General features: G+C 37.7%; 2 protein-coding genes across 19 annotated transcripts in view; one reads left to right on the plus strand and one right to left on the minus strand.

The window, feature by feature from the left end:
* Positions 1-21,029, plus strand: part of LOC132300438 (disease resistance protein RGA2-like) — a 36,876-nt gene extending 15,847 nt beyond the window's left edge. For 8 of the 18 annotated variants that reach the window (XR_009480428.1, XM_059797491.1, XM_059797498.1 and 5 more), the window contains 3 exons: positions 4,013-4,075; positions 4,230-4,292; positions 19,334-21,029. The gene's annotated coding sequence lies outside the window, so the exon portion shown is untranslated. Of the gene's footprint in view, positions 1-4,012; positions 4,088-4,229; positions 4,293-10,712; positions 10,759-17,538; positions 17,878-19,333 lie in introns of those variants that run through there. The other 10 variants (XM_059797505.1, XM_059797508.1, XM_059797492.1 and 7 more) reach the window with 9 other exon arrangements.
* Positions 21,030-21,044: 15 nt separating this feature from the next.
* On the minus strand, positions 21,045-24,964 carry LOC132300437 (receptor-like protein EIX2). The gene is made up of 2 exons (XM_059797490.1): positions 21,785-24,964; positions 21,045-21,313 (listed from the first exon to the last, which is right to left on the minus strand). Exon 1 carries the CDS (start codon positions 24,886-24,888, stop codon positions 21,808-21,810), a length of 3,081 nt encoding a protein of 1,026 aa, XP_059653473.1. The 5' UTR covers positions 24,889-24,964; the 3' UTR covers positions 21,045-21,313; positions 21,785-21,807.
* Between the last annotated feature and the right edge of the window lie 1,368 nt (positions 24,965-26,332).

Below are 26,332 nucleotides of genomic sequence, written 5' to 3' on the forward strand. Positions count from 1 at the left end.
GAAGAGCTTTGAATGGAACCCTGGAAACTGATCTAAATCTGTCCCAAACACATTGAGAAGTAACATACTACGTTCCATGATCATATACATCAAGAATAATTACAATGCAACATTTCTTTCCCCATTCAAATGAGAAATATGCAAGATCTTTACAATAGCCCCATTTACATCAAAATAGAGTCAAGAGTACTTAGTTATTTTACAAAGCCTTGTTAAACAAACTTGAATACATTCTTGCCATGAAGTTCTACAAATGAATGGCTCTCAATACAAAGGTTGCAAAATACACTTCTAATTCCTTTATGCTTGTGGTGGATTATCATCCGCCACCTTCTTTCTGTGACCTGAAAAATGTTAATATAAAGAGGTGAGCAAATTGCTCAGTAGGTGGTGCCTAAGACACACCTCTTGTGACCCCGTGAATCCATACAACGAATAGAAATAAAGACAACGGGATCATGCTATGCCGGGGAAAATACAATAACTTCAAATCGAAAATAAACAATGCCGTGCCATGAAATGCAATGCCATACTATGGATGTCTCATATATTTCAATGCCATGTCAATAGGAAATTCATGCCCTTTCAAATCAACATTCAAATCACACATGCCTTTCAAAATAAATTTCTAAAATACACATTTTAAGCCTTCATTCAACATTAATCTAGCTTGATAAGCATAATTTCTATTTCATAAAAGCATGCTTCATCTTAAGACGTCAATTAACGCACAACTACACATTTCATATACAACATCTAAGCAACTTTTGCAAGAATTTATATAAATTAAGCATGCTAGGCAATAATTTAAGAAGAAATAATTCACAAAAGTACAAGAACATGTGAATTAGGAACCCCTACCTCACTTAGATGCAAAAACCCCAATTCTCAAGCCCTAGATTCGAAATTGCAAGGTTGCCAAACAAGGAATTGTTTACATCAACGTGTAGATCTCGCTGAGCTCTCCGATTTGTCGCAAACGGCACCAATAATTTCTCAAAATTGAGAGAGAAATCAAAGATTGAAGTCTTGATAAAAAGGAAAAGAAAAATGGAAGGAAAAAGGGTGAGAGAGAGAGATAGCCGGGGAGAGCGAATGAGAGGCCAAAATGGCCTCTTGGCCACACTAATTACATTCCACCACTTCATAATATCTTTTTACTTTTTATTTCTACCACAAAATATATATATACATGCAATCTACATTATAACCACACAAATCACATTAAATGAAATAAATGAGATGCAAATGGATCCAAACAAAATCTCCGTACATGACAATTCCGGTAGCGGGTCCCATCCGGGACCGTCCGGCTCGAAAAATGAAAAAATGTCGGAATGGCAACTGATGCATTTCCAAGAGTCTTGAACTCAATGGAATGCCCCAACCAACTGTCGGACACACCTAACACACCCGACGGTGTCTGGCACGCAAAACGAGAAAAGACGAAAATACCTTTTTAAAAATCAGAAAATTTCGAAAAAAGGAAAATGGTGAAAAACAGATATATTACAATCTCCCCAATTTAAAAGGATTTTGTCCCCGAAATCAACCCACCTTACAAGAGAAAGACGAAAGGATACAAAAACGGAGTACGTCTTTGAGTACCCAACGTAACATGCTATACCTCAAAATCCTAATCCAAAGAATCTCACATCCTACGTCACTCGTAACCTTGTGCTAGTGACCCAACGCAACCTCGACCGAACAGTGACCACAGCCACACATGATTACATCCTCCATTATACGACCCGAACCCGTGGGCCCGAACTGTTTAACCGGGTCCTTACGCGAACCCGAGGTCAACTAAGGGCAATTTCATCCTTTCCTACGCTCACTGGGGATACACAGATCATTCAAGGGTCCAGAGTCTTTCTAAAACACAACTTAGAAGGAGAAGTCAAAGGTACAAGTCAATGGGCGGGGTTAGCCAGCTAATGGAAAGGTCAGTCAGCTGATGGCCCTTCGTCAGCTGGCTGAAAGTGCGTAATCAGCCGGCTGATCCACAGGGTCGGTCGGCTGAAACGATCCCCAAAGTTGAATACTCTCGGGACTTCAGAAAAGGGGACTGTCGGCTAACCGATCATCTAACGTCGGCCGACTGACAAGGGGGGTTTGGTCGGCTGACTGTGCTTATTAGCCGGCCGAAACAAAATTTACACTGACTCGACCTAGTGGAATACCAAAAATTGCACTGTCAGCCGGCTGATGGTCCTTGTCAACCGGCCGACAGGCCCTGAGAAGCTGCTATCTGCAGCAGATAACACTAAAAAGACTAGGCTTGTTATGAGCCAACCCGCACAAAACCTGATACGCAACCTAATTCCGAATTCAAAGCAAAACATACAGTTGGAAGGCATTTATAATTTCTTAAAATATAACCTCATTTCCCCCATTGGCCCATTCAACATCAAACATCTACATAGTCTCAAATTTACATCAAATTATTATCAAGTGTCATAATTACAGTACACAACCATGCTTTACAAAAGAAATACATTTTTATGGTGACACTTTACAAAAGAATGGGTTTCCAAAATACAAAAGTTAGCAAAACTGAACTTCAAATCTCCAAACTAAGATTGTGGTGAACCGTCATTCGCCACTTCTTTCCCAAGCCCTGACAAATGTAGAGGAGTGAGCACAACGGCTCAGTAGAGATTGCCTAAGTGGCACCTCCTCAAACAAAGTAAGTAATCCAATACTTTACACACAATGAATAGGAAAAAGGAGTGGGGTCATGCGAGAGATTTCACTTACGGCACTTAAATTTTTAAATAATCCTCATCACCATCACATTCAATGCAATGTATAAAATGTCAATGCAACCGCACCTCACACCATGCCCTTGCTTATTCACACATCCAATCCATACCATCATGTATCCACACTTCACTTCCCCACTATCACACATCTACACCCTCACCTCTTTTATACCCATCAATACCCTCTTCTATTCAACCCAATTAAAAAACAAGGCCAAGTATTTGGTGAAGATTGGATAAGGCCAATTTATTAAAATCCTATTATATTGGGCTGGACATGGGTGTAATCTTTATCAGGATGAAGTTTGTGGTTATGAAGGCAGATCGCTTCTGCCCACGCATATGCAAATATGGTAGGAGTAGTGTACGCTTTCCCCAACCAAACCTTTAGCTGTGTTAGGCCATATCCAGCCCTCTTGTTATAGGGCTGGTCTAGCGAGCCTGGCTGGCTCAATTTTGGGCCACAGCAGGCTCGCTTAAGGGAAGCGGGCCCACTAGTGCTCACGGGCCTGGCCTGGCGAGCTGGCACGTGATCGCTTAAATATTTTTTTTAAAATTCTTATTCAAAATGATGTCGTTTTGATGCTAGAATTAAAAAATAATAATAATAAAAATAAAAAATAAACAATTGCAAAACGGTGCCGCAACGGCTATTTTTTATTTTTATTTTTTTAAAAAGGAGGCAACGGTCCAAACAGTAAGGACCATGTTGCCCCTAAAAGCTATTTTTTCCATTTTTTTGGTATTTATTTTATTTAGAAAATTAATAAATAAATAATGTAGTCCTCGGGCACTATTTGATTGACCCAAATAGTGCCTAAGGACTATATTGACTTACAAAATAAATAAAAAATAATTTAAATTTTTTTTACCTAAAAAAAAGTGTTTTTTCCCCCCTAATTTAAACCTGCCAATGTACCTATTTTAACAACTATTTCTTTTGAAAAAAATGTGAAAAAAAAAAATTATTCATCGTTATAAATAACTCCTATCATCATCCAAACCATATCCAACACATCTTTATTCTTCATTCTCTACTCTAAGCTTCATTTAAGAGAGCTCCAAATTTTTTGAAATTTTTTATGGTATCTTCCAAGAATCTCCTTTCATCCAAGTTCTTTGCCCTTTGAGTTTGTTGAGAATACTTCAATTTCAATTGTTGAGAACCCATATATTTGTTATGTGAATTGTGATATCTGTTTTTGGGCTCTGTTCTCATATGGGTATTCCAAATTGTTGTTATAAAGAAGAGAAGACTGTAGAAGAAATCAGAGGAAGTTTTTGTGTTATGTGCTCATCTCTGATCTCCCGTACGTATGCGTGTACATCTCTCTCTCTAAAACACACACACTCTTTCTCTACCTCTTCTTCATCTCTCTCTAAATACACTTTTCCAATAATCTCCTTTCATTCAAGTTCTTTGCCCCTTTGAGTTTGTTGAAAATCAGAATAAATTTTCCGTAGGTATGCGTGTTCTTGCAGTCGACGACGATGGGTGTTCTTGCAGTCGACAATGCCAGTATCAGGGTTTGATTCCTCTTAGCTTCGCTTCCTTCATTTTATACGTATTTGTGTATTATCAAAGATAGGGTTGTTTTTATTGTTAAATTTTTGGCTTGTTTTGTCTATTTTAGTTTTTTATTTGTAATTGTTTTTAATTCATGATAATGGATATTGCATTATTTTTTTCGGTGAGGGCCGTGAGGCCAAAATTTGGAGAGCAGAAGTTTCTTACGTGGCTCTTGGAAAAACTGACGTGGCTCTGGAAAAAATTGAGAGGCGACTGCGGATGGCATTATGAACTAGGGATTATAAAACTGTCCACGAAAACTAGGTTTTCAAAAATTATCATAGAAATATAGGCTGACCTGTAACGACTCAAACCCGGGGTTCCGAATCGTTATCTGGGTCCTTAACCGAACCCAAGGTCATCTAAGAGCAATACAGTCATTTTCAAGGTTCAAGTATAATTAGAACGCATTCCTCGTCTTTGTGGTACACCTTAGTATCGTGAAATAGGTTGGGACTGGGCAAAATGGATAAAAGAACAACAATTGGAGAAGCAACAAGAATCGTTCGACTTATCAATTTAGCAAGTGTCAGTGTTAAATTTCTGAGAAGACTGTTTTGATTTAACAAACTCGGTACTTAAATTATCAATTTTAAGTTCAAGTGATTTATTAAACATTTTTACCTGTTCAAGTTCCTTTTCCAGAAAATCAACCTTATGAAGATTCAAATTTTTATGGCAAAGTTCTTCCAAATTTTTATTAGAAACAGAAACTTCTAACTTATAAATACCTCTATCAAGTTTCGCAAGATTCAATTTCTCTAACAAATTTTCAAAATCCTTTTTAAACTTAGACCACTCAATTTGCATGCTTGTGACAGAATAAAAAAAGGAAGGTAAATGCAACATATCAACAGAAGATATATTTTCATACATGATGCAAAAATTACAACAAATCAACAAATATGATCTACTCAATATATCAAGTAACCCGCTTTGATTCTAAATGTGAGGTTACGCGGTGCGGAAGCTGTTAGTTGATTTAATTGTTATTAACTTCTTTAATGACCTAGATGAGATTATTAGGTCAACTTGCCCAATTATTGTGATTGATTAAATTACCTAAGCAATATGATCAATTAAACATCCATAATCACAAAGATGAATACTGAAAAGAAAAGCAAGAGTTAGAGAGATGGCACTAGGATTTTTAGCGAGGAAACCCAATTGGTAGAATAGACCAATTGTTGTGGGAAAAACCTCGTGGACTGTGCAGTCCAAAGTAAACCGATCCACTATGTTTGAAACAAAGTACAATGGACTTTGACTCAGGCTCACACCCTATTGTTCTACCAAACACCAATCGTTGACAATCTTCTGGCTTTGCAAGGTCCCGTCCAACAGCTCTTGACTTCAGGCTTACTCTTGATCTCTGTAGAAGGATTGTTGGTAGATCAAACAACACTCCTCGAACGCTTTGACCCTTTCAAAGTGTGATCGCTTCACCCCTTTTCTTCAAGATTTGAACTTTGATGTAGAAGAAATAAATCTGTTCTTTTGGAATATCTGAATCTTCAATTAAGTTCCAATTTTGATAAGATAGAGAACAACACTACTAAGTTACTCATGAATATATGTGTGTGCTCTAAAAAATAAAATCAGAAAAATCAAATTTGATTTTCTGAAAAATCTCTCTCTAAAGGCTTTATCAAAATAATGAATTTTTGTTCCTTAAAGCCATACCTCAATAATGAATGAAAGAGGCATTATATAAAAGTTTGGAAGACCTAAGAATACTTGTAAAACAAGTGAAATTCGTGTGTAGGTTTTAGAAGGAAATCTGGACCAAAAAGGAATCAAAACAGATCAGGAAACTGAAGTTACCAAACCTGATTAGAAGTCTTGAACCGGTTCAAAGAATCTTTGAACCGGTTCAAGATGGCCAGTGCATAATTCGAAGAACCCTTTTGATTCTTGAACCGGTTCAAGAAAGGCTGAACCGGTTCAAGATGGCCAGTCTTGTGCCGGTTCAGGATTCTTTGAACCGGTTCAAGATGGCTAGTGCATAATTCGAAGAACCCTTTTGATTCTTGAACCGGTTCAAGTTGGCCAGTCTTGAATTTTTCACAGAACCCTCAGATGTTGAACCTGTTCGAAAAATTCTTGAACTAGTTCAAGTTACGCAGAATGTAATTTCTCCCTAAAAACTTTCAAAACTTCCTAAGTGTTCTCACACACTCACAAAACTTCCTAAAGCCTTGTTCTCATCATCCCGGAGTGTATTAAAACATGAACACTTGAACTTCTTCAAATCCGCATCCGATCTTCAATCTTGAATTTTTGAACTGAAAAATTACAACTCGATAGGACTTGTTTTGACAACGAAATTAGCCAATTACAAAATAAATATTTTTACAGTCTCCTCAATATGTATATATATATATATATATATCTCACAGTCAATTACACACACACATGCTTACATGTATGTGTGTGTATATATATTGCTATTTCAAATATATGGTTGGCCAGCATAGGATTTAAATCTAGTTGATTCCTCGTCAACCAAGTCCACAAATCAGTCCAGAAGGCTGTCATTGTTCTGCTTTTGTCCAATCAACTATGGAGACTAGGGTTCAATTATGGAGACTTTTCTCTACATTTTGTTTTCTAGCAATCAGTGATGAGGACCACTTGAGCATACTAGCATTCAAAATATTTGGAGAGGTCCACATGGTTCTTCACTTCCACCATTCTCTTTTTTATGAATTGTATTGGTAGACTTTTCTTTCATCACTCAATTATAAAACATTGAGGATAACTTGTTCAGCAGCTCCACAGAGAATCTATAAACCATCCATCTCAACAAGAAGAAATGGCTGAAACAATTCTGTACAACACTGTAACTGAAATTATCAAGAAGTTGGGTTCAGCGGTTCTCCAAGAGATCGGACTGGCGTGGGGTGTAAAGGGTGAGCTTCACAAACTCGAAAACACGGTTTCTACGATCAGAGCAGCACTTGTTGATGCAGAGGAGCAGCAAGCCACAACCTGTGAAGTTGCAGACTGGCTTGAAAAGCTCAATGATGCATTTTATGATGCTGATGACTTGCTCGATGACTCCCCACTGAAGTTCTTCGGTGCCAAGATATGACTCAGAACAAAAGGCTAAAGATATGCTTTCAGTAGTTGGATGGCTCATGATATTAAGGTCATTGGAAAGATACTAGTGACAATTGCCGAAAATAGGAAAAAATTTTACCTCATTGAACAGCCTATAGAGTTGCGTGTTGAGAATACTAAGAGGGAGGAGACTCACTCTTTTGTTCTTGCAGAAAGTGTTTTCGGGAGGGATGGTGATAAAAGTATCGTAGAAATGTTATTGGACAATAACATTCAATAGAGTGTGTCAGTTGTTGCAATAGTTGGGATTGGGGGGACTAGGAAAGACCACACTTGCACAACTAATATACAATGATGAAGAGGTCACTAAATATTTTGAACTTAAGATGTGGGTATGTGTTTCCGACCCCTTTGATGTGAAACTCATTGCACTAAAAATCATGGGTATTGAAGCTTGTAAAGGCCTCACATTTGAAGATGTGCAAATTCGCTTGAGGGAAAAAATTGATGGGAAAAAATATTTACTTGTGTTAGATGATGTGTGGAATGAGAATCATTACAATTGGTTGAAACTAAGGGATATATTGATGGGTGGTTCAACGGGAAGTAAGATTTTAGTAACAACCCGTACTGAATTAGTTGCAAATGTTACAAGGGCAAATTCATTGTATATTTTAGAAGGCTTGTCTGAGATGGAGTCATGGTCTTTTTTTAAGCAATTGGCATTCAAACAAGGGGAAGAGTCGGAGAATCCATGTCGAGTAATAATGGGGAAGGAAATTGTAAAGAAATGTAAGGGAGTTCCTCTTGCCATAAAAGCTATAGGAAGCCTATTATACTCTAATGATACAGATGCTGAATGGTTGCTTTTCAAAAACAATGATTTGTTGAAAATAGCTCAAGAAGAGGATGTTATTTTGCCAATACTAAAGTTGAGTTATGATCACCTTCCTTCGAATCTGAAGATATGTTTTGCATTTTGTTCCCTATATTTGAAAGATGAAAAGATTAGTAAACGAGAATTAATCAAATTGTGGGTTGCAAATGGATTCATTCAGTTAGGATATGAAAATCAACAACTGGAAGATGTAGGGGAACTGTATTTTATGAATTTACTGAGGAGGTCCCTTTTTCAAGACGTTGGAAGAGATAAATGGGGTGACATAATAAGTTGTAAAATGCACGATCTTGTCCACGACCTTGCACAATCGGTGACAAGGCTTGAGAACTCCACTTTGAATTCAGGTGCAGAATATGTTACCGAAAGAAGTCGTCATGTGTCATTTGTTTATCTTGTAAATTCATTATTTGAAATTCCAACCCACATGATGAGAGCCAACAAGTTACGCACATTTATTTTGAAGAATCAAGATTTATAAGAAACAGTTTTTGAAAGGATTGTTTCTACTTATAAATGTTTACGCGTGTTGGATCTGTCCAAGTTGAACATCAAGACAGTGCCGAGTTACATAAGCAAGCTGAAACATTTAAGGTATCTTGATCTCAGTGGTAATGTTATCACAACTCTCTCAAATTCCATAACCAAGTTGCAAAATTTGCAGGCTCTAAAACTCAATAAGTGTTACACACTTGTAGAAGCCAAGAGATTTTCAAAAATTGGTCAGCCTCAGGCATCTTGAGCTTGATGAGTGCGATGCCTTGACTGGCATGCCGCATGGATTGGGGCAATTGACGTCTCTTCTAACATTAACAAGGTTTGTAGTGGACTCAAATAGCAACGGCTTGAATGAATTGGGGAGCCTAAACAATCTACGGGGAACGTTAAAAATTGTACGCCCACATCGGGACTCAAGTAGTCAGTGTGTAGAAAATGCAACAGCAGCAGCAGAAATGATCAAGAAAACAAACTACTTGGAAGGGAAAGAATACGAATACCTTAAGTCGCTGTTATTATATTATGGGGAAGAGTCATCGTTGGATTCCCTACGTCCACATCCGAATCTGAAGGAGCTGAAAATAGGGTATTACGGGGGAGTGAGTTTCCCAAGTTGGATGATGGTTGACCAAATTGGCTTATCCCTCCCAAATATAGTCACAATTTATATGTATGGCTGTCACAGATTCAAACATCTTCCACCATTTGGGAAACTTCCTTCTCTCCAATATTTGACTCTTTCTTTTATGGATTCCCTGGAGTACATAGACAACAGTAGTAGTGGCAGTGGCAGTGGTAGTGAGCAGTCTTTACCCTCTTCTCCATCTTCATCCAATGGAGGAGGAGGAGCAGCAACAAGAACAAGATCAGAACCAACACCAACATTATTTCCATCCCTCAAAGAACTTGAACTCTCTTGGTTGCCTGATTTGAAAGGATGGTGTAGGAGCAAATCCGTAGAAGCAGAAGCAACAGCAACGGCAACTTTACGAGACCAGCAGCAGCATCAACAACAACATTATTGGCTCCCATCGTTTCCTTCTCTTTCTAAATTAACCATTGAATATTGCCCTAACTTGGCATCAATGCCTACTTTGCAACCATGTCTTGAACAACTACAACTCAATAAGGTCAGCAAGGAGCTAGTTGAACAAGAGTTAATGATGATGACAGTGTCCTACACCCCAACAATGTCTACGTCGTCCTCATCCTATTCATCTTCTTCGTTTCTTCATCTTTCCAAATTAAAGTCTCTGACTTTAGGTTCAATTGAGGATCTAGTTACTCTGCCAAACTGGATTGGCAACCTCACATCACTGGAACAACATTCCATTCGCCACTGCCCCAAATTGACATCACTGCCCGAAGGAATGCGTTGGCTTGCTGCATTACAAGAACTGAGAATTACATTTTGTGATGACGTTTTATATGATAGATGCCAGAGAGAAATAGGGGAAGATTGGCCAAAGATTGCTCACATCCCATATGTTTATATTAAACAATAAGATTAGCATCCAAGGTAAATCCTTTCTCATCTTAATTTTTTTATTACCATAGAACTCCATTTTATTCTTCTATCTTCTTGTTCATTGTCATAATTTTTTACAAATCATTACCTCAACTCCTCAAGTAAACAAGATCACAGTTCATTCTACGAATTGCAACTACCAATTAATAATTGGCCTCTCTTTTATTTCTTTTTTTAGATTTTATACTCTTTATGATGCATTTTTGAGTAAAACTATATATATATATATATATATATATATATGTTTGCTTGTGCAACTACCATGGATGTAGAGTTAGAAAGGAGATCATACTTTTGAAATTTTCCTTTACCATGATCTTTTTTTTTTTTCCTTTTCCTTTTGACCTTCTTGGGATATGTCACTTGTTCAATTTGTGCATGTGTTTTCAGGCAGCTTGAGGAGCACATAATTGGATTACTTTTACGGTCGCCTTATGTAACGTTTCCAACTTTCTCCATTTTTCATTTTTCTGGGAATTTTGTCGTTGCAAGGGCATTTTCGTCTTTTCACATCTTGCACACCGGACACTGCAGAGTGTGTCGGATGTGTCAAAGAGTTGTTTGGGGCATTTCATTGAGTTCAGAGCTCTTTGAAATGTAAGGGTTGCCGTTTCGGCATTTTTCCGTTTTTCTGGCCGGACGGTCCTGTCTGTGACCCGTTACCGGTATTGTCGCGTACGGGAATTTTAGTTAGGTCCATTTGCATATCATATATTTTATTTTATGTGCATCATGTGTTTTATGTGGTATGTGTATAATTGTTGTATATTTACATGTGTGGTGGAAAAAGAAAAGTCAAAAATTTAAAATGTTGGTGGTGGGACCCACCACTCACATACTTAGTGGCCTAGAGACCACATTTGGTCTCTCACTCTCTCTCTCCCCGTAACTCACTCTCTCCTCCTCTAGTTCTTCACTTTTTCTTTTTCGTTTTGGAAGCAAACTTCAAGTCTTGATTCCTCCTTCATTACTTGGAATTTTTGGAAGCCGTTTGCGGCATAGCGGAGAGCACGGCGAGATCTTCACATCCATATAAGCAATTTCAGTTTTAGTGCACTCTAGGGATTCCGGTTTTGGGACCCATTTTGGGAGTTTTTTCATCCTCCTTGAGGTAGGGGTTTCTAATCCATGCATTCTTGTGCTTATGTGAGTTAAAATCTTGCTATTTGTCGTTGATATGCTAGATTGTGTTGATTTTGTTTTAAAATGGCTTAAATATGTATATGAAGCATGTAATTATGTGTATTACTTTATTTGGATGGAAAGCATGTTTAAGTGTTAATTTTCTATACTCATTTTGTTGTTAATTTGCTAGAAATGTTACGTGAGAGCATGTGAAATTTTCTTGTGTAGTTTAAGTTGAAGAATGATGAATACATATGTATAGCATGACATGTCCATGCATGAGCGTTGGGAGGAAAAATGGGAATGGTTTGTTGGAAATGAAAAAGGGGAATTTTTGGGAAGAAGTTTTGATTAAAATGTTTTTATGAAAACCCGGTCGCCGCGGAGTCACCAAAGGGCTGTGGTGTTAATATAGCCTAGAGGGAACTAGGAAGAGTACCCTCGCGTGGTTGAGCTATCTCGGCCCCAAATGATGTCGCGGAGGTACCAAGGGTTGGGAACAATATTCAATCCTTCTCTCGTGTCGCTGCGGAGTCACCAACGGACGGGTTATATTAACAGTTTGAAAAGTGAAGGATGGTTTTTTTTTTAAAAAATGGGGAGCGATATAGTATAAATATATAAAAAGAAGAGAAAAGAGAGAATTGCGTAAAGGCTTGAATGAAATAAATTACCCATTCACAGCTCTAGTATTTGTAGATAAAATGAGCACATGCTCATATTACAAGAAAGGAAACTAAATCAAATCATTGCATATTCTATGCCTAGACATATGCATAAATAAAGTCAAATACATGATTTGTGGTTATCATATCTCACAGATAATATGGTAAATCACATCCCATGATTTGGGCCTATCATATCTCGGCTATTATGGTAAGTTATACCATAAATCGTGATATCATAAATGCTAACACTCCCCCTCAAGTTGGTGCGTGGATATCTGAAACGCCCAACTTGGACAATGCATTCTCAAACACAATCTTGCTAACGCCCTTTGTAAGAATGTCTGCAAGCTGCTAAGAGCTTGTGACAAATGGAGTGCAAATTTGACCCGGGATTTGCTGCTATGCTAATGGCAGACTTGTTGTCGCAGTAGAGTGAGAATGGAAGCGACACTGGAAGGCACAAGCCTGTCATCAAGGTTTTCAGCCAAAGCAACTCACCTATCCCAAGAGCCATAGCCCTATACTCTGCCTCTGCACTAGATCGAGAGACAACATTCTGCTTCTTACTGCGCCAAGTAACCAAGGTACCACCAATAGTGGTACAATAACCTGAAGTAGACCTCCTATCTGAAATTGATCCTACATAATCAACATCTATCTAAGCCTCAACACGTTAAGTGACCATGATTAGCAAACAAAATACCATGGCCTGGACACCCTTTTAAGTAGCGAAGAATCCGAATAGCTGCATCAAGGTGTGGGGCACGAGGAGAGTGTATGAATTGACTCATGACACTCACGGCATAAGCAATGTCAGGTCGAGTCATGGATAAATAGATGAGCTTCCCCACAAGTTGTTGATTTTGACCAATATCTGACAACAACTCCCCCTCAGAATCAGCCAACCGATGATTCTGCTCAATCGGAGTATCAGTAGGACGAGCGCCAAGCTGACTAGAAGCAGAAAGCAAGTCAAGAACATACTTGCGTTGAGAGATGAAAATGCCAGTCTTGGAGCGAGCCACCTCAATGCCCAAGAAGTATCGTAGGGGACCAAGATCCTTAATCTCAAACTGACGGCCAAGATAGCTCTTAACCTCATTAATTCCGGTAGTATCATCGCCGGTAAGAATAATATCATCGACATACACAATGAGAGCAACTGTCTTACCGCCTGAATGACGTAAAAACAAGGTATGATTAGCTGCACTTTGATGGAAACCAAACTTGAGCATAGCAGTGCCAAAGCGATCAGACCAAGCTCAAGGAGACTGCTTGAGGCCATATAGAGAACGACGAAGACGACATACCATACCAAAATGAGCAGGAGAACGAAAGCCCGGAGGAGGAACTATGTACACCTCCTCCTGCAAATCACCATTAAGAAAGGCATTCTTGACATCTAACTGAAATAGAGGCCAAGATCGAATTGCAGCAATGGAAAATAATACACGGATGGTATTCATCTTGGCAACAGGGGCAAAAGTCTCTTGATAATCTATGCCATAAGTCTGAGCATAACCCTTGGCAACCAATCGGGCTTTGTAACAAGCAACTGACCCATCTGGATTATGCTTGACTGTAAACACCCAACGACAACCCACAGCCTTTCGTCCAATAGGAAGCGGAACCATGTCCTAAGTCTGATTTTTCTCAAGTGCTTGTAGTTCTTCTGTCATAGCATCACGCCATTGAGGTTGTGCTAGCGCATCTGCAACACTGGAAGGAACAGGAACCGAGGCAATAGAAACAAGAAAACTCCGATAGGAGGGTGAGAGAGCATAATCAGAAACAAAATTAGAAATAGGGTAAGTACAAGAACGTTTATCCTTTCGAAGAGGAATGGGCGATCATCAAGCGAAACAATAGCTTGAGAAGGCGGAGCTGGTGCCGAAGGAATAGGGCAGTCGATTGTGGGAGTAGAAGCTTGTACCTGTTGTCTCCGATTATAAACCTGTGAAAAAGGAACAATTCCCCCTACTGGTGGGGTATCACGAGGAGGAATTATAGAAGAAGAAACAGGTAATGGTAGAGGAGTTGAAGACGGAAGAAGGTGATCATCCATTATATTCAATGGGAACCATTCACTCTGAGAACCAACTGAACCACTATAGTATGGTGCATGCTCAAAGAAAGAAACATCCATGGATATAAACCGCCGACGACTGGGAGGATGGTAACACCTATAACCTTTTTTAGAGTGAGAATAGCCCAAAAACACACATTTCAAAGCCTTGGGGTCAAGCTTTGTACGAGTTTGCCCCAACTGCTGAACAAAGCACACACACCCGAAGACTCGTGGAGGAATAAAAAATAGAGATGAATTGGGATGTAAGATTGAGAGTGGGGCTGCAAAGTTAAGAATCCTAGAAGGAGTCCTATTAATGATGTAAACAGCGGTAAGAACTGCATCTCCCCAAAAGGACTGGGGAACATTCATGCCAATGCAGATTGCTCTGGCTAAGTCAAGGATGTGGCGATTCTTTCTTTCAGAACGACCATTCTGTTGAGGAGTTTTAACATTAGCCAGCTGATGCGCAATCCCAAATTCTATACATAACCGTTGTACCTCCCCATAAGTGTACTCTGTACCCTGGTCAGATTGGAATTTTTTAATGGTACGACCAAATTGAGTCTGAACCATTGTCATAAAATTTTTAAAAATGGTGTATACCTCATTTTTGGTTTTCATAAGATAAACCCAAGTAACACAACTGTGATCATCAATGAACAACACGAAATATCGTAATCCAAGACTAGAAGTAACTGGGCAAGGACCCCACACATCTGAATGAACAAGATCAAAAGGTGTTAAAGCAGATTTATTACTACTAGCAGGATAATTGGAACGAACATGTTTAGCTATATGACATGTTTCACAGGATAAATCTAACACTGCCACGTTACAAAATAAGGAAGGAAATAAATGTTTCAAATAACCAAAAGAAATATGTCCTAAACGCATGTGCCAACGCATAAGCTGGGCTTTATTAGATGAAACAGTATTAGAAAATGAAGCTGAATGTGCTTGCGATGACAAAGGAGCATCCAACAGGTATAAACCATCCACTTCACGCCCACTGCCAATCGTCCGTTTCGACACCAGATCTTGAAAAATACAATGAGGGAAAGAACGTTACACTACAATTTAATTGTTTGGTAACGCTACTAACAGAAATAAGATTTGTAGTCAACTTTGGAACATGAAGTGTATTTGACAAAGTTAATGAAGGAGTAACTGATATGTGACCCTTCCCAGCAATGGAAGATGGAGAGCCATCCGCAAGGCGGACCTAGCGTTGGCCAGAGCAGATACTATAAGATTGGAAGAGTGAGGACATACCAGTCATATTGTCTGAAGCACCAGAATCAATGATCCATGGTGTTGAAGATGTAGATACACTATGTGCAGACGCAATAGTACCTGAGTGGGCATAAGTGGAGGTTGGCTGAGATGATGCCTCCATTTGGTTGAAAAATTGCTTGAACTTGTCCAAATCAGCTTGAGTCAAGGTAACTGTGGCAGAAGATGTAGAGCGAGACTGGTTGTGTAACAGAATATGCAGAGGATCGAGGCTGTTGTTTTTGTTACGGTGGACGTCCATGTAGAGCATAACAACGAGATTTGATGTGACTAATTTTTTCGCAATGGTCACACCGTCCACGTTGTGGTCCCAGAGGAGGACCTGTGGTAGTGCTTTGAACTAACCGGGATGGTGAAGTTCCTGAAAGGTTGGGAATCCGAACTGCCATAGCAGAACGATCAACAGAAGCAACTCCTAATGGATGAGTCCGGCGGCTCTCATCTGACAACACATAGGAATATGCATCCCCAAGAGTCGGGAATGAAGATAAGCCCAATAAATGAACACGAGCATACTCAAACTCGTCGTTCAACTCGGCAAGAAACTGAAACACTCGATTCTTCTCCACAACTCCTGCATATAAAACTGCATCATCTAGATCCTTCCAAGAGTGGAAGGAATCATAATATGACATCTCCTCCCAAATAGCACGAAGCTTGGCGATGTAACCTGAAACTTTCAAGTCACCTTGAGAAATCCTGGTGATATCTCGCCCCAGCTTGAAAATTCGTGCATTATTCTGCCTCTGAGAATAAGTGCATTGAACTGAATCCCAAATCTGCTTAGCAGTCTTCATAAACATATAGCCAACAGCTATGTTTGGTTGCATCGAATTGACTAGCCAAGACATAACCATAGCGTTATCTGCAAACCACTGTGGATATGCCTTCTCTGACTCAGCTGGCTCTTTCTCAGAACCAGTAATATAGCCAATCTTGCCTTTGCCACCAATGAACATCTTGGCAGACTGTGCCCAAATCAAATAGTTGGAACCATCCAACTTCACTGTGGTGATTTGAAGTCCTGGATTTTTGATGAGTTGGTGGGAAAAATGGCACCACCACCCACAGAACATGAACCAAGAGAATTAACAGTCGAGGACCCTGAATCTGCCATAATATGTCACACGACAATAAAAAGAACTCCAAAAACACCACAAATTCTGTTAATAAATCAAAGGGTCTCCTCAGACCATAAACAATGTCTCCTCAGACCATTCCCGAAAAATCCAAATACATACCTTTTTTAAGGAGCGCTGCCCGCTTACATATAGCCAGACAGCCTCCTTTTTAATATTCGGAGCCTCTTTGTAAACTATTTTTTTTTTACCCAAGCCCTTCTAGGTGTTGGAAACCAACTATCCCAATTTACCCAATCCTAGAAGAGTGAAAAAGAAATTGTAAAACTTAAAAATACCTGTTTTCGTTCACAAAACAGCAACACAGAAAAACATGTGTAGGCAACGTCACACGATGTCACAAACAGCCTAAGGTAGCTGTCGCACAAGTAGCAAGGCTGCTGAAAGGTGTGGAAAGGTGTTGGCTCTGATACCAAGTAGAAATATATAAAAAGAAGAGAAAAGAGAGAATTGCGTAAAGGCTTGAATGAGATAAATTACCCATTCACAGCTCTAGTAGTTATAGATAAAATGAGCACATGCTCATATTACAAGAAAGGAAACTAAATCAAATCATTGCATATTCTATGCCTAGACATATGCGTAAATAAAGTCAAATACATGATTTGTGGCTATCATATCTCACAGATAATATGGTAAATCACATCCTATGATTTGGGCCTATCATATCTTGGCTATTATGGTAAGTTATACCATAAATCGTGGTATCATAAATGCTAACAGACATACATAGCATTGCATTTCATGGCACAGCATTGTTCACTTTGAATTTGGAATTGATGTTGTATTCTTTCTTGGCGTAGTATGACCCCTATCCTCTATTCCTATTCATTATTTGGATTCACGGGGTTACAAGAGGTGTGTCTTAGGCACCACCTACTGAGCAATTTGCTCACCCCTTCATATTTAACATTTTTCAGGTCATGGGGAGGAAGTGGCGGATAATAATCCACCGTAAGCTTGAGGGTGCTAGAAGTCCATTTTGTTAACTTTTGTATCTTAGAGCTATTCTTTTGTAAAAGCATATTTTGGGATGTAATTAAACTTGCTATCATGGCCTAGTGCTTCAACTATGTGCTTTAGCACCATTTTGATGTAAACTAAATTAAAAAGAAATGACTATGATGAATCCTTATTTAAAAGCACTTTAATGATGTTGTGTCTTGTTAGAATGTTGATGTTCATGACAATAGTATATGGTTTTAGCACTTGAAATGTTTTGAGATCAAGTCTAGAGCATTTTAAAAAGGGTCCCTACATCATTAGTCCATTTCAGCATTTTCCAGTAGTAGGTGGGGCGCGCAGAGCCATTTCGGTCGACTGAAATGCCTGCTTCGGTCGACTGGTTCGTCCAAAGACTTTAGGAGCGGCTGAAGTCCCATTTCGGTAGACCGAAATGTCTGTTTCGGTCAACCGGTCCGGAAGTTGCTTCGGCCGACCGAAGCTCCACTTCGGTCAACCGAAGTGCATCTGTTTTGCTCTTTTTGTTCCTTTCTTCAATGTAATCTATCCGGAGTCTTGGAAAATTGAAATGAGCAGTCGTAAAGCTTAACCATGACCTTAAGGGTGATGTTTTGACATTAGAAATTATGGGTTTGACATAGATGACCTCGGGTTCGAGTAAGGACCCGGCTAACGGTTCGGACCTCCGGGTTCGGGTCGTTACGCCTTCTTCTTCTTGCTGTTTGTGTTTAGTTAATGGCAAAAAGGTGAGACATTTTTTTTTTTTTCACTTCTATGGACCAGGTTGTGAACTTGTTACACTTTTCCAACCATGGTAACATAATAATTTAATAACAATGAAAATGAACTGTCGTTCTCTTCAGTTGTTGGAAAAAATTATGCAAAATGTAGAAGAGAGAAAAAAATCAGGATATTCAAGGCAGGGACGAAACGACCATCCTTAAAACAATATTTAGTCCAGTTTTCATGGTATGCATTAGGTTATGACAACTTTGCCTGTAATGATGCAACAAGGTCTATAGAGTATAGACTGTGCCTACTGTCATTATGTACTAGGAAAAGCAGATTACGACACAGAATAATTTCGAAGATTATGCACTTGCCATTTAACAAGCAATCCCATACAAAAGATAGTTCTCAACTTCTCATATATCGTAACAAATCTTGAGATTAGATTTGGTTTCAGTGTCTTTTAAAGGGTGTTTGTTAGACTCAGATGTTTCACATATCATAATAAATCTTGAGAGATCGGAATCAGTTTCAAAATGTTTAATAGGGTGTTTGTTAGACTTAAATAAGCATTTCTGAATATTTGTTTATCCTAAATTAGAATTAATGCAATCATTAATATTCACTGTTCTCTAATTTCCCGGCATGTGTTCTATGCTAAACAGCGAATTAATTATTCAAAAGGATAACAGAAAAAGGTAAAAGCAAATCAGTTAAGAAAAAGAACAGAAAAGTAAAGATGATTCAAACCTGGTCAGGACACTTTTCTTCGTCTTTCCTCTTTCTCATAGTTGCTCAACCTATACAGAAAACGACTTCTTGGAACTTCAATGTAAACTTTGGGGATATGAGCTATTTTCCTGTAATCCTTGAACCTCCTTGTTTTTTTTTTTTCCATAATCCTTTGAACTACGTCAATGCAAAGGATTAAGGTTGCAAAATCTGTTCAGGTCACTATACTTTTTTACATTTTTCTGTCTTGCATTATATGAAGACTTGAATTTCGTTCTTCCCACGTTGCAGGAAGGAAGCATCGACAGATATATTCAATCCAAAGCGGGAGTATAATCTGTGAACATTGTTAAGTGGTGGACAAGACAAGCTATGACCAAGGCAATACGAAACAAGCTTAGGATTATCAGAATACTGGTAAGACACTTTATCCTAGAGGAGATTGTTTTGAATTGTGCTTATATGAGTGATTTTTTTAGTTCTCAAGTTAGATTGACAAACCTGGTGTCTTCTTCGTGTGCTTATGAGTGATTTTTTTAGTTCTCAAGCTAGATTTTTTATATTATTAGTTTGTTTGGCAAGGGAGGTAATACGTTCTTTCAGCCTATCAGACAAAGCTAGAGAAGTGCATCCAAATCCAAGTATGGTGAACCTTAAAAGCCAGACATTGATTGAATTTAGTACGTTGTTTGGGATTTACAAAATAGAGATACAGGATCTTCGTAGACACATCACTAGGTTCTTTCATTATTTACACAAAATAGCTAAAAAATTGTGCCTTGTATATGCGTCATCATTCCTCACATGGGCCGGAGTTTGGGGCCTTACACAGTTACTCTAATGCAATTAACATTTATCTTTCCAAAAAAAAAAAAATGGTTTTAGAAGAGTTGAGTTTTTATTTTTGCAAATATCATATTTTTTTCTAAGCAAGAAAATAGATCTCCTATTCCATATCTTAAGTATATATGTAATCTTTTAGTAAAATATGTAGAATTATACAGTTCATTAAATTCTAGGTAAATAGAATTCGAAAATACAAGTTTTGGGTCAAATGATTTAAAATAGATTTTTTTATTTTGGAGTGGAAAATGAAATACTTAGGTAGTTACAGGTAAAGTTATATATTTTCATTTATTCATATGTAATAGGTGGTTTTAGTAACTATGGTGGTAAGCATTGAGAGACATGTTGGCATGACCCTTATATTTTTTGTTGAACTCATGCATGAATGCGTATAGATTACTGTGTATTATTTCCTTGGTCAATCTGTTCATAAATGTGACTTTTAAGTGTGCTCTTCTTTTTCTTTGTTTAAAATTGTGCAACTCACCTATGTTCACATAGAGCTTGTTTCAGATCTTTGAAGAGACAACCACCATGACTTCCAATTCTTTTCATGTCTACTTGCTTGTTGCCTACGATCACATAGCTAAATCTTGTGTCTATCTATCTGCATAGAAATTTATTGTGCACAAATCAAACTTTACCCAGGTTTTGCAACCAGAAAAAAAAAAAATTTGAAAAAAAAAATAATAATAACCCTCATCTCAAAAGGAGCATTGTAACAACATAAGGTTATTTACACTGCTAATTATTGAGTATGACGTTTTCAGCTACAACAAAGAGATGATTTACTTGATCTTCTGCACTTACAAATGCAATTAATCACCATCATAAAGTAGCAGCTTCAAATTATTAAATGTACATAGAACTAGGTCTAAACCTCCCCACAATTCTTAACGAAGGTGCTGCATAGTCCTTGATAAATTAAGCAAGCCATACACAGTAATTCTGAGAAAAAAAAACCCCTAAACACTCTCACCTGTTCCTTTATCTCGGGAGCAAATCGGAACTTCCCACCATCACTCTTGGCTGCAATTCCAGAGCTCTCTCACAATCGGACCTCTTCTCACTCTACTTTCTTCAACAATCACACACACACACATTACACACATTTGTTCTTCTCACTCTACTTTTCTGAACCTGGAAGTCACACACATTTGTTTTTCCTAAGCAAACCAGATTTTATAACACAACCAGGCCACACAATACAATTGGATAGGAAGGCATACCCTCCTCATTACATTACCATAAAAGAAAACCACTTATTAGAAGAAAAAAAGCCTGCTGTCAAGAAAAGAAGAAAGACAAACAAACCAACAAAGCAACCAAATTATCACACCAACAACAGATCCACAACCACATTCAAAATCTAGCTCCCGGTTGATCCAAAACGTCCAGCAGGGAATTATTCATTGTATCAGCAATCTGCAATAAAATAGATTTAACCAAATATGATTTTTGTTCAACCACAATCTTTACATTTGAAACAAAATTACTTCCTAGTTTTTCTGAGGGAACTTAGAACTAAACCAGTCCACTTTTTCAAAACCAAAGTCTGTGGTATTCTTTTTCAAAACCAAAGGCTTGATCAGTAGTCAGAATGATTTTGGTTTTCCTGAATCAAAGAGGGTTTGGTTTAAATGGATATTTCAAAAAAAAATTATTTCCTTTTCCTGGTTATTGTTGTTTTCATCTATTTGTGTTAGAAGGGTTTTTGCATAGCAAATGTAAGTTAATATATATTTAAAGTGATAATTCATATAACATTAGCATGACTACAAAAATAGACTACCAAGTGTACAGTATATTAGTAAATAGATAAAGAGCATGAACAGAGTAGCAACTACAAGAAGGAAAAAATAAAAAATTAAAAGGAAAGAAATGTGGAAGCAAAACCTTGTAGAAGATGATGATGTTCTTCATGTTTCATTAGATCTCTTGAACTTGTTGCGGAACCAATTCACCTTTATCAATATAGCCACATAGATCCGGTCTTTCATATCATCAAGAAGCTGAAAATAAGCATGCCTCCATGTCCTTTTGAGGAGAAGAGTACCACAAACAATCCAAAATCCAACCACAAATCCTGGACCCATACCAATATAAAACCAAACCATTTCATGCTCTTCTTCCTCTTCCTCCATTGACGTCACACCTCCACCTTGAGATTCTTCTCTTCTTGTGCAATTGTTGTTGAGAGGGGCTCCACAAAGTTTAGCATTGCCAATGTAGCTAGTTGCATCAAAACTCTGAAGTTGGGTGCCCGTAGGAATTCTTCCATTTAAGAAGTTGTATGACAAGTTCAAGTAACTCAGAAATGTCAAATTAGACATGCTTTGAGGAATTTCACCCAAAATATAGTTTCTCGAGATATCAAGGGATTCTAACAGTTTCATGCCCCCAATGTTCTCCGGTATCTTTCCCGTAATTTTATTATGAGACAAGTTTAAAAATCGCAATGCATCAAGACTAGAAAAATCATCTGGAATTGAACCAGATAAATTATTATGTGAGAGATCTATGCTCGTAACAAGTCCAAGGATTTCCTTGTACTCTGATTCTCTCCCTTTTGTCACCAATGAGAGAATATCTTTGTAGTATACTCCAAGTGGAAAATTATTCAAACTTACTCCATATCTAGCAAATATGTAGTAATAAAATTCAGTTGGAATATTATTATTAAAACTTTCTCCAATTTCAAATCTGTAATGATATGAAGAATTTGTGATAGTCAGCACAGTGATATTCTTCAAACATTTTGGTATCGGTCCGGATAGGTTATTATTCCCAAGATCAAGGATTTTAAGCTCAGAAAGTTGGCATATTTGTGACGGTATATTGCCGATAAATTTATTGGATCTTAAGCTGAGAGCCTGCAAGTATAAAATTTCTCCAATCCAACTCGGAATGAGTCCGGTAAATTCATTTCCAGCTAAATTAATGAGGCTCAAATAGGTGTAGTTTCGCAATGATAAAGGTATTTCTCCAAAGAAATTGTTATCATGCAATTGCAAAGATTCGAGAAACCTCAGCGAACCCAATGAGTTTGGAATTTTACCAGACAGGTGGTTCCTTCCCACGTTCACATGGGTCAGATGTTGCCAATGCATCAAGCAATGAGAAAGTTCACCTAATAATATATTATTTGATACATCCAGAACCTCCAACATACTTTCTCCATTCATCTCTTGGCACAAGAATGAGGAAATGGGTCCAAAGAAAGAATTGTTTGCAAGGTTCAAATATCTAACATTTGGAGACAAACGTGGTAATGAACCCTCGAAACGATTAGAACTAATATCAACAAAACTATAGTTTAGGAACACGTTCGATATGTCTCCATTTATCTGGTTGTTGGAGAGATTGATAGAATCAATACCTGACACCCACTTCCACAACCATTCTGGAGCTGCACCTGAAATTCCCGATTGGGAAATGTCTAATAAGTACAAAGATACTTGTGTTTGTAGCCATGAAGGAAAACTTGGACCCATTTTGCAGGAGCTCATACTAAGCATCTCAAGTTGAAAGGGAGGAACCCAATTAGAGTTCACGTTGAAGAAAAGAGAGTTTGAAGACATATACAAATACTTCAATTTTGAGAGTTTGGCAAAATTCACTTCGGAAACAATGCCTCCTAAGGAATTATGACCTACCAATAATTTCTCAAGATTTGAGAGGAACCCCATACTTTTTGGAAAAGTGTCACTCAATTTATTATCAGAAAGATCTAATAATCTCAAGGACGATAAGTTTCCAATAGATGCTGGAATGGGACCATACAATGAGTTCCCCGTAAGTGACAAATATTCAAGATGTTTCAATTGCCCAAGCCCGTCTGGGATTTCCCCTGTAATTAGATGATTGTCTCCCAAGTCTAACTCTCTCAACAGGCGAAGTTTTGAAATGATGCTAGGTATTTGACCATATAGGGAATTGCGGGATAGGTAAAGAGACTGAAGGTTACTAGTGAAATTAAACAACAAATCTGGTATCTTGCAATTGAAATTGTTCTTACGAAGTTCAATGAATTTAAGAGATGTAAAGTTAACATAAGAAAGAGGTGGAATCATTTTCTCAAGTTGGCAGAAGGGCAAATACAGCTCTGAAAGGTAAGGAAGCATGCTCACCGATTGAAGCCAATCGACTGCCTTGTGAAGGTCAGCACCGCTCATGTGAAGGTATTCCAAGGAATGAAGGCTTTCAATCCAACTAAGATCATCAGCATAAAGTACAAAATTAAATCCTAGATCGAGATGACGAAGGCTCGATAGATTGGCAAGCTGATGAGAAATCGGCCCTTGGAGATTGCAGTTGGACAAACGTAGTTCTGAAAGGGAAGGAAGGTTGCTCAGTTGTCTATGCCAATCAACCGCCTTGCCAAGGTCAATCGAACTCATGTCAATGTATTCCAAGGAATGAAGACCAGCAGTCCAACTAAGGTCATCAACATAAAGTTGATCATAATAAGAAATTAGATCAAGAACACGAAGCCCAGAGAGATTCCCAAGTTGATGAGGAATCAATCCCTCAAAATAAGCATAAGAGAGGTTGAGATATCTCAAACTCGGCATACAACCAAAGAAACTTGGAATAGTAGAACCACTGAAATTGTTCATACTCAAGTCCAAGTAAATCAGAGATTCTAATTCCACCAAAGAGGAACTAATCTTCCCACCCAACAATTGCGTTTCATAAGATTCATAATCATCAAAGTGATTGTATGGATTGGAGAGGTGAAGCTGGATGACTCGACCAGTAACATTGTTGCAGCGGACTCCAGTCCAAGTACAACAATCTTGTTGGAGTCCGGACCATGAGGATAGCCTGTTGGAAGGATCCCAACTGATACATTGTTTGAAATTGAGAAGAGCTGTTTTTTCTTTTTCACTGCAAACTACATGTGAAGTACCATCACATAATAATAATAAGGCAGTTGAGAATGATAGCAGCCAAAGCGTGACAAGCGCTATGCGGCTACTCATCATCATCATCATCATCTTCTTCAATTCTATCTGATTACAAATTTATGATATCAAATTCGTTGATCATATATGTAAAAGAAAACTCAGACATTATATATATATACACTGTATATACCTTCATTTCTGGATCTTTTACCAATGGGTGGGGCCCATGTAGAAATGAAGATCAACTGCCCACCACAAACTTCCCTGCCACGATAATGGATCCATCCAATTTGACTTGGGATACTGTTCACTCATTTCATTGTCAACACCAATGGCAAAACCAAAGTCTTGAATAACAGAAATTAAACATGGATTTTTTTATTTTCTAAAAGTTCCACTTGTCTGAGTTTGAGGCTGAGGATGATCACAAGTCTTGGAAAACTTGAATTACAACATCAACGTTAGCTTCAAAAAAAAACATAAAATAACAATAAAAAAAGATAGTAAAATACAAAGACATAATCTGTTTAGCTTTAAATACTAAATTATATACGAATGCAATTTAACCTTTTTTATTATAATCATTTAAGTCAAAAATCTGTTTGTATAACCTTTTTCTTATTATATTTTTTTGCTTTAGTTGTTTTGTAAACCGTAAATTACACGTAAATTACACATTACTAACTTCAGTACTTAATTAGCAATTTTGAAAACTTTAAGGAGTTGAAGCTATAAAATTTTTTGGTAGTCAAAGTGTGTGTGTGTGTGTGACTCTCTCTCTCTCTCTCTCTCTCCGTATATACAACTGGTAGTTTAGATACATAAAGAAAAATAAAAATATCAAGAATTTAACAAGAAATAACAAATAAAAACAAAATGAAAATAGAACCACAACTAAATTATAAAGAAATCTCAATATTAAGTTTTATTAAATTAGTCAATAAAATATTAAATGAACCAAAACTATCTAATAATTAATTTCTCTCCGTATGACTATGTCCAATAACTTCATTGACTTGACTTAGAATCTTCCAGTGGAATGGCTTATTGCACAATTTCAAAGTGACAATGACACATGTTGATGCACATCTCAAATTCGAAAACTTATCAGATGCTTGTGAACACCTTTCATAATCAATTGCATTAGTCATCAATTTTAGCAAGCAATTACCATTGAAATTAAACCAATTAGATAATGTAGTCAATAAACTTGTCGGTGAAAACAAAAATTAGTTAACATATAGCCACTAAGTTTTCTTTGATTTTGATTTCATTAAATGTAAAAATTAGAAAAAGAACAAAGAGAAATATATTGAAGTTGCTTGATATTATTAGACTGAACTAAGTAGCACCATATGAGAAGTTTATCAGAATTATATTTGAAAACAAGAAATGAAGATGGAAGTATCAACTTTTTACCACATGGAAGTGTGATTTTTAGTAATGCTTTCCACTTGCCTGGGTAGTGTCATTTTCCTGTTTTTGAGGCTGAGAACGATCAAAAGACTTTGAATGAAGACTTGACTTACAACAC

This window comes from Cornus florida, unplaced genomic scaffold (assembly GCF_030987335.1).
Source record: "Cornus florida cultivar Cherokee Brave unplaced genomic scaffold, ASM3098733v1 CherokeeBrave_3.0.0_Hap2_Chr03, whole genome shotgun sequence".
NCBI lineage: Eukaryota > Viridiplantae > Streptophyta > Magnoliopsida > Cornales > Cornaceae > Cornus > Cornus florida.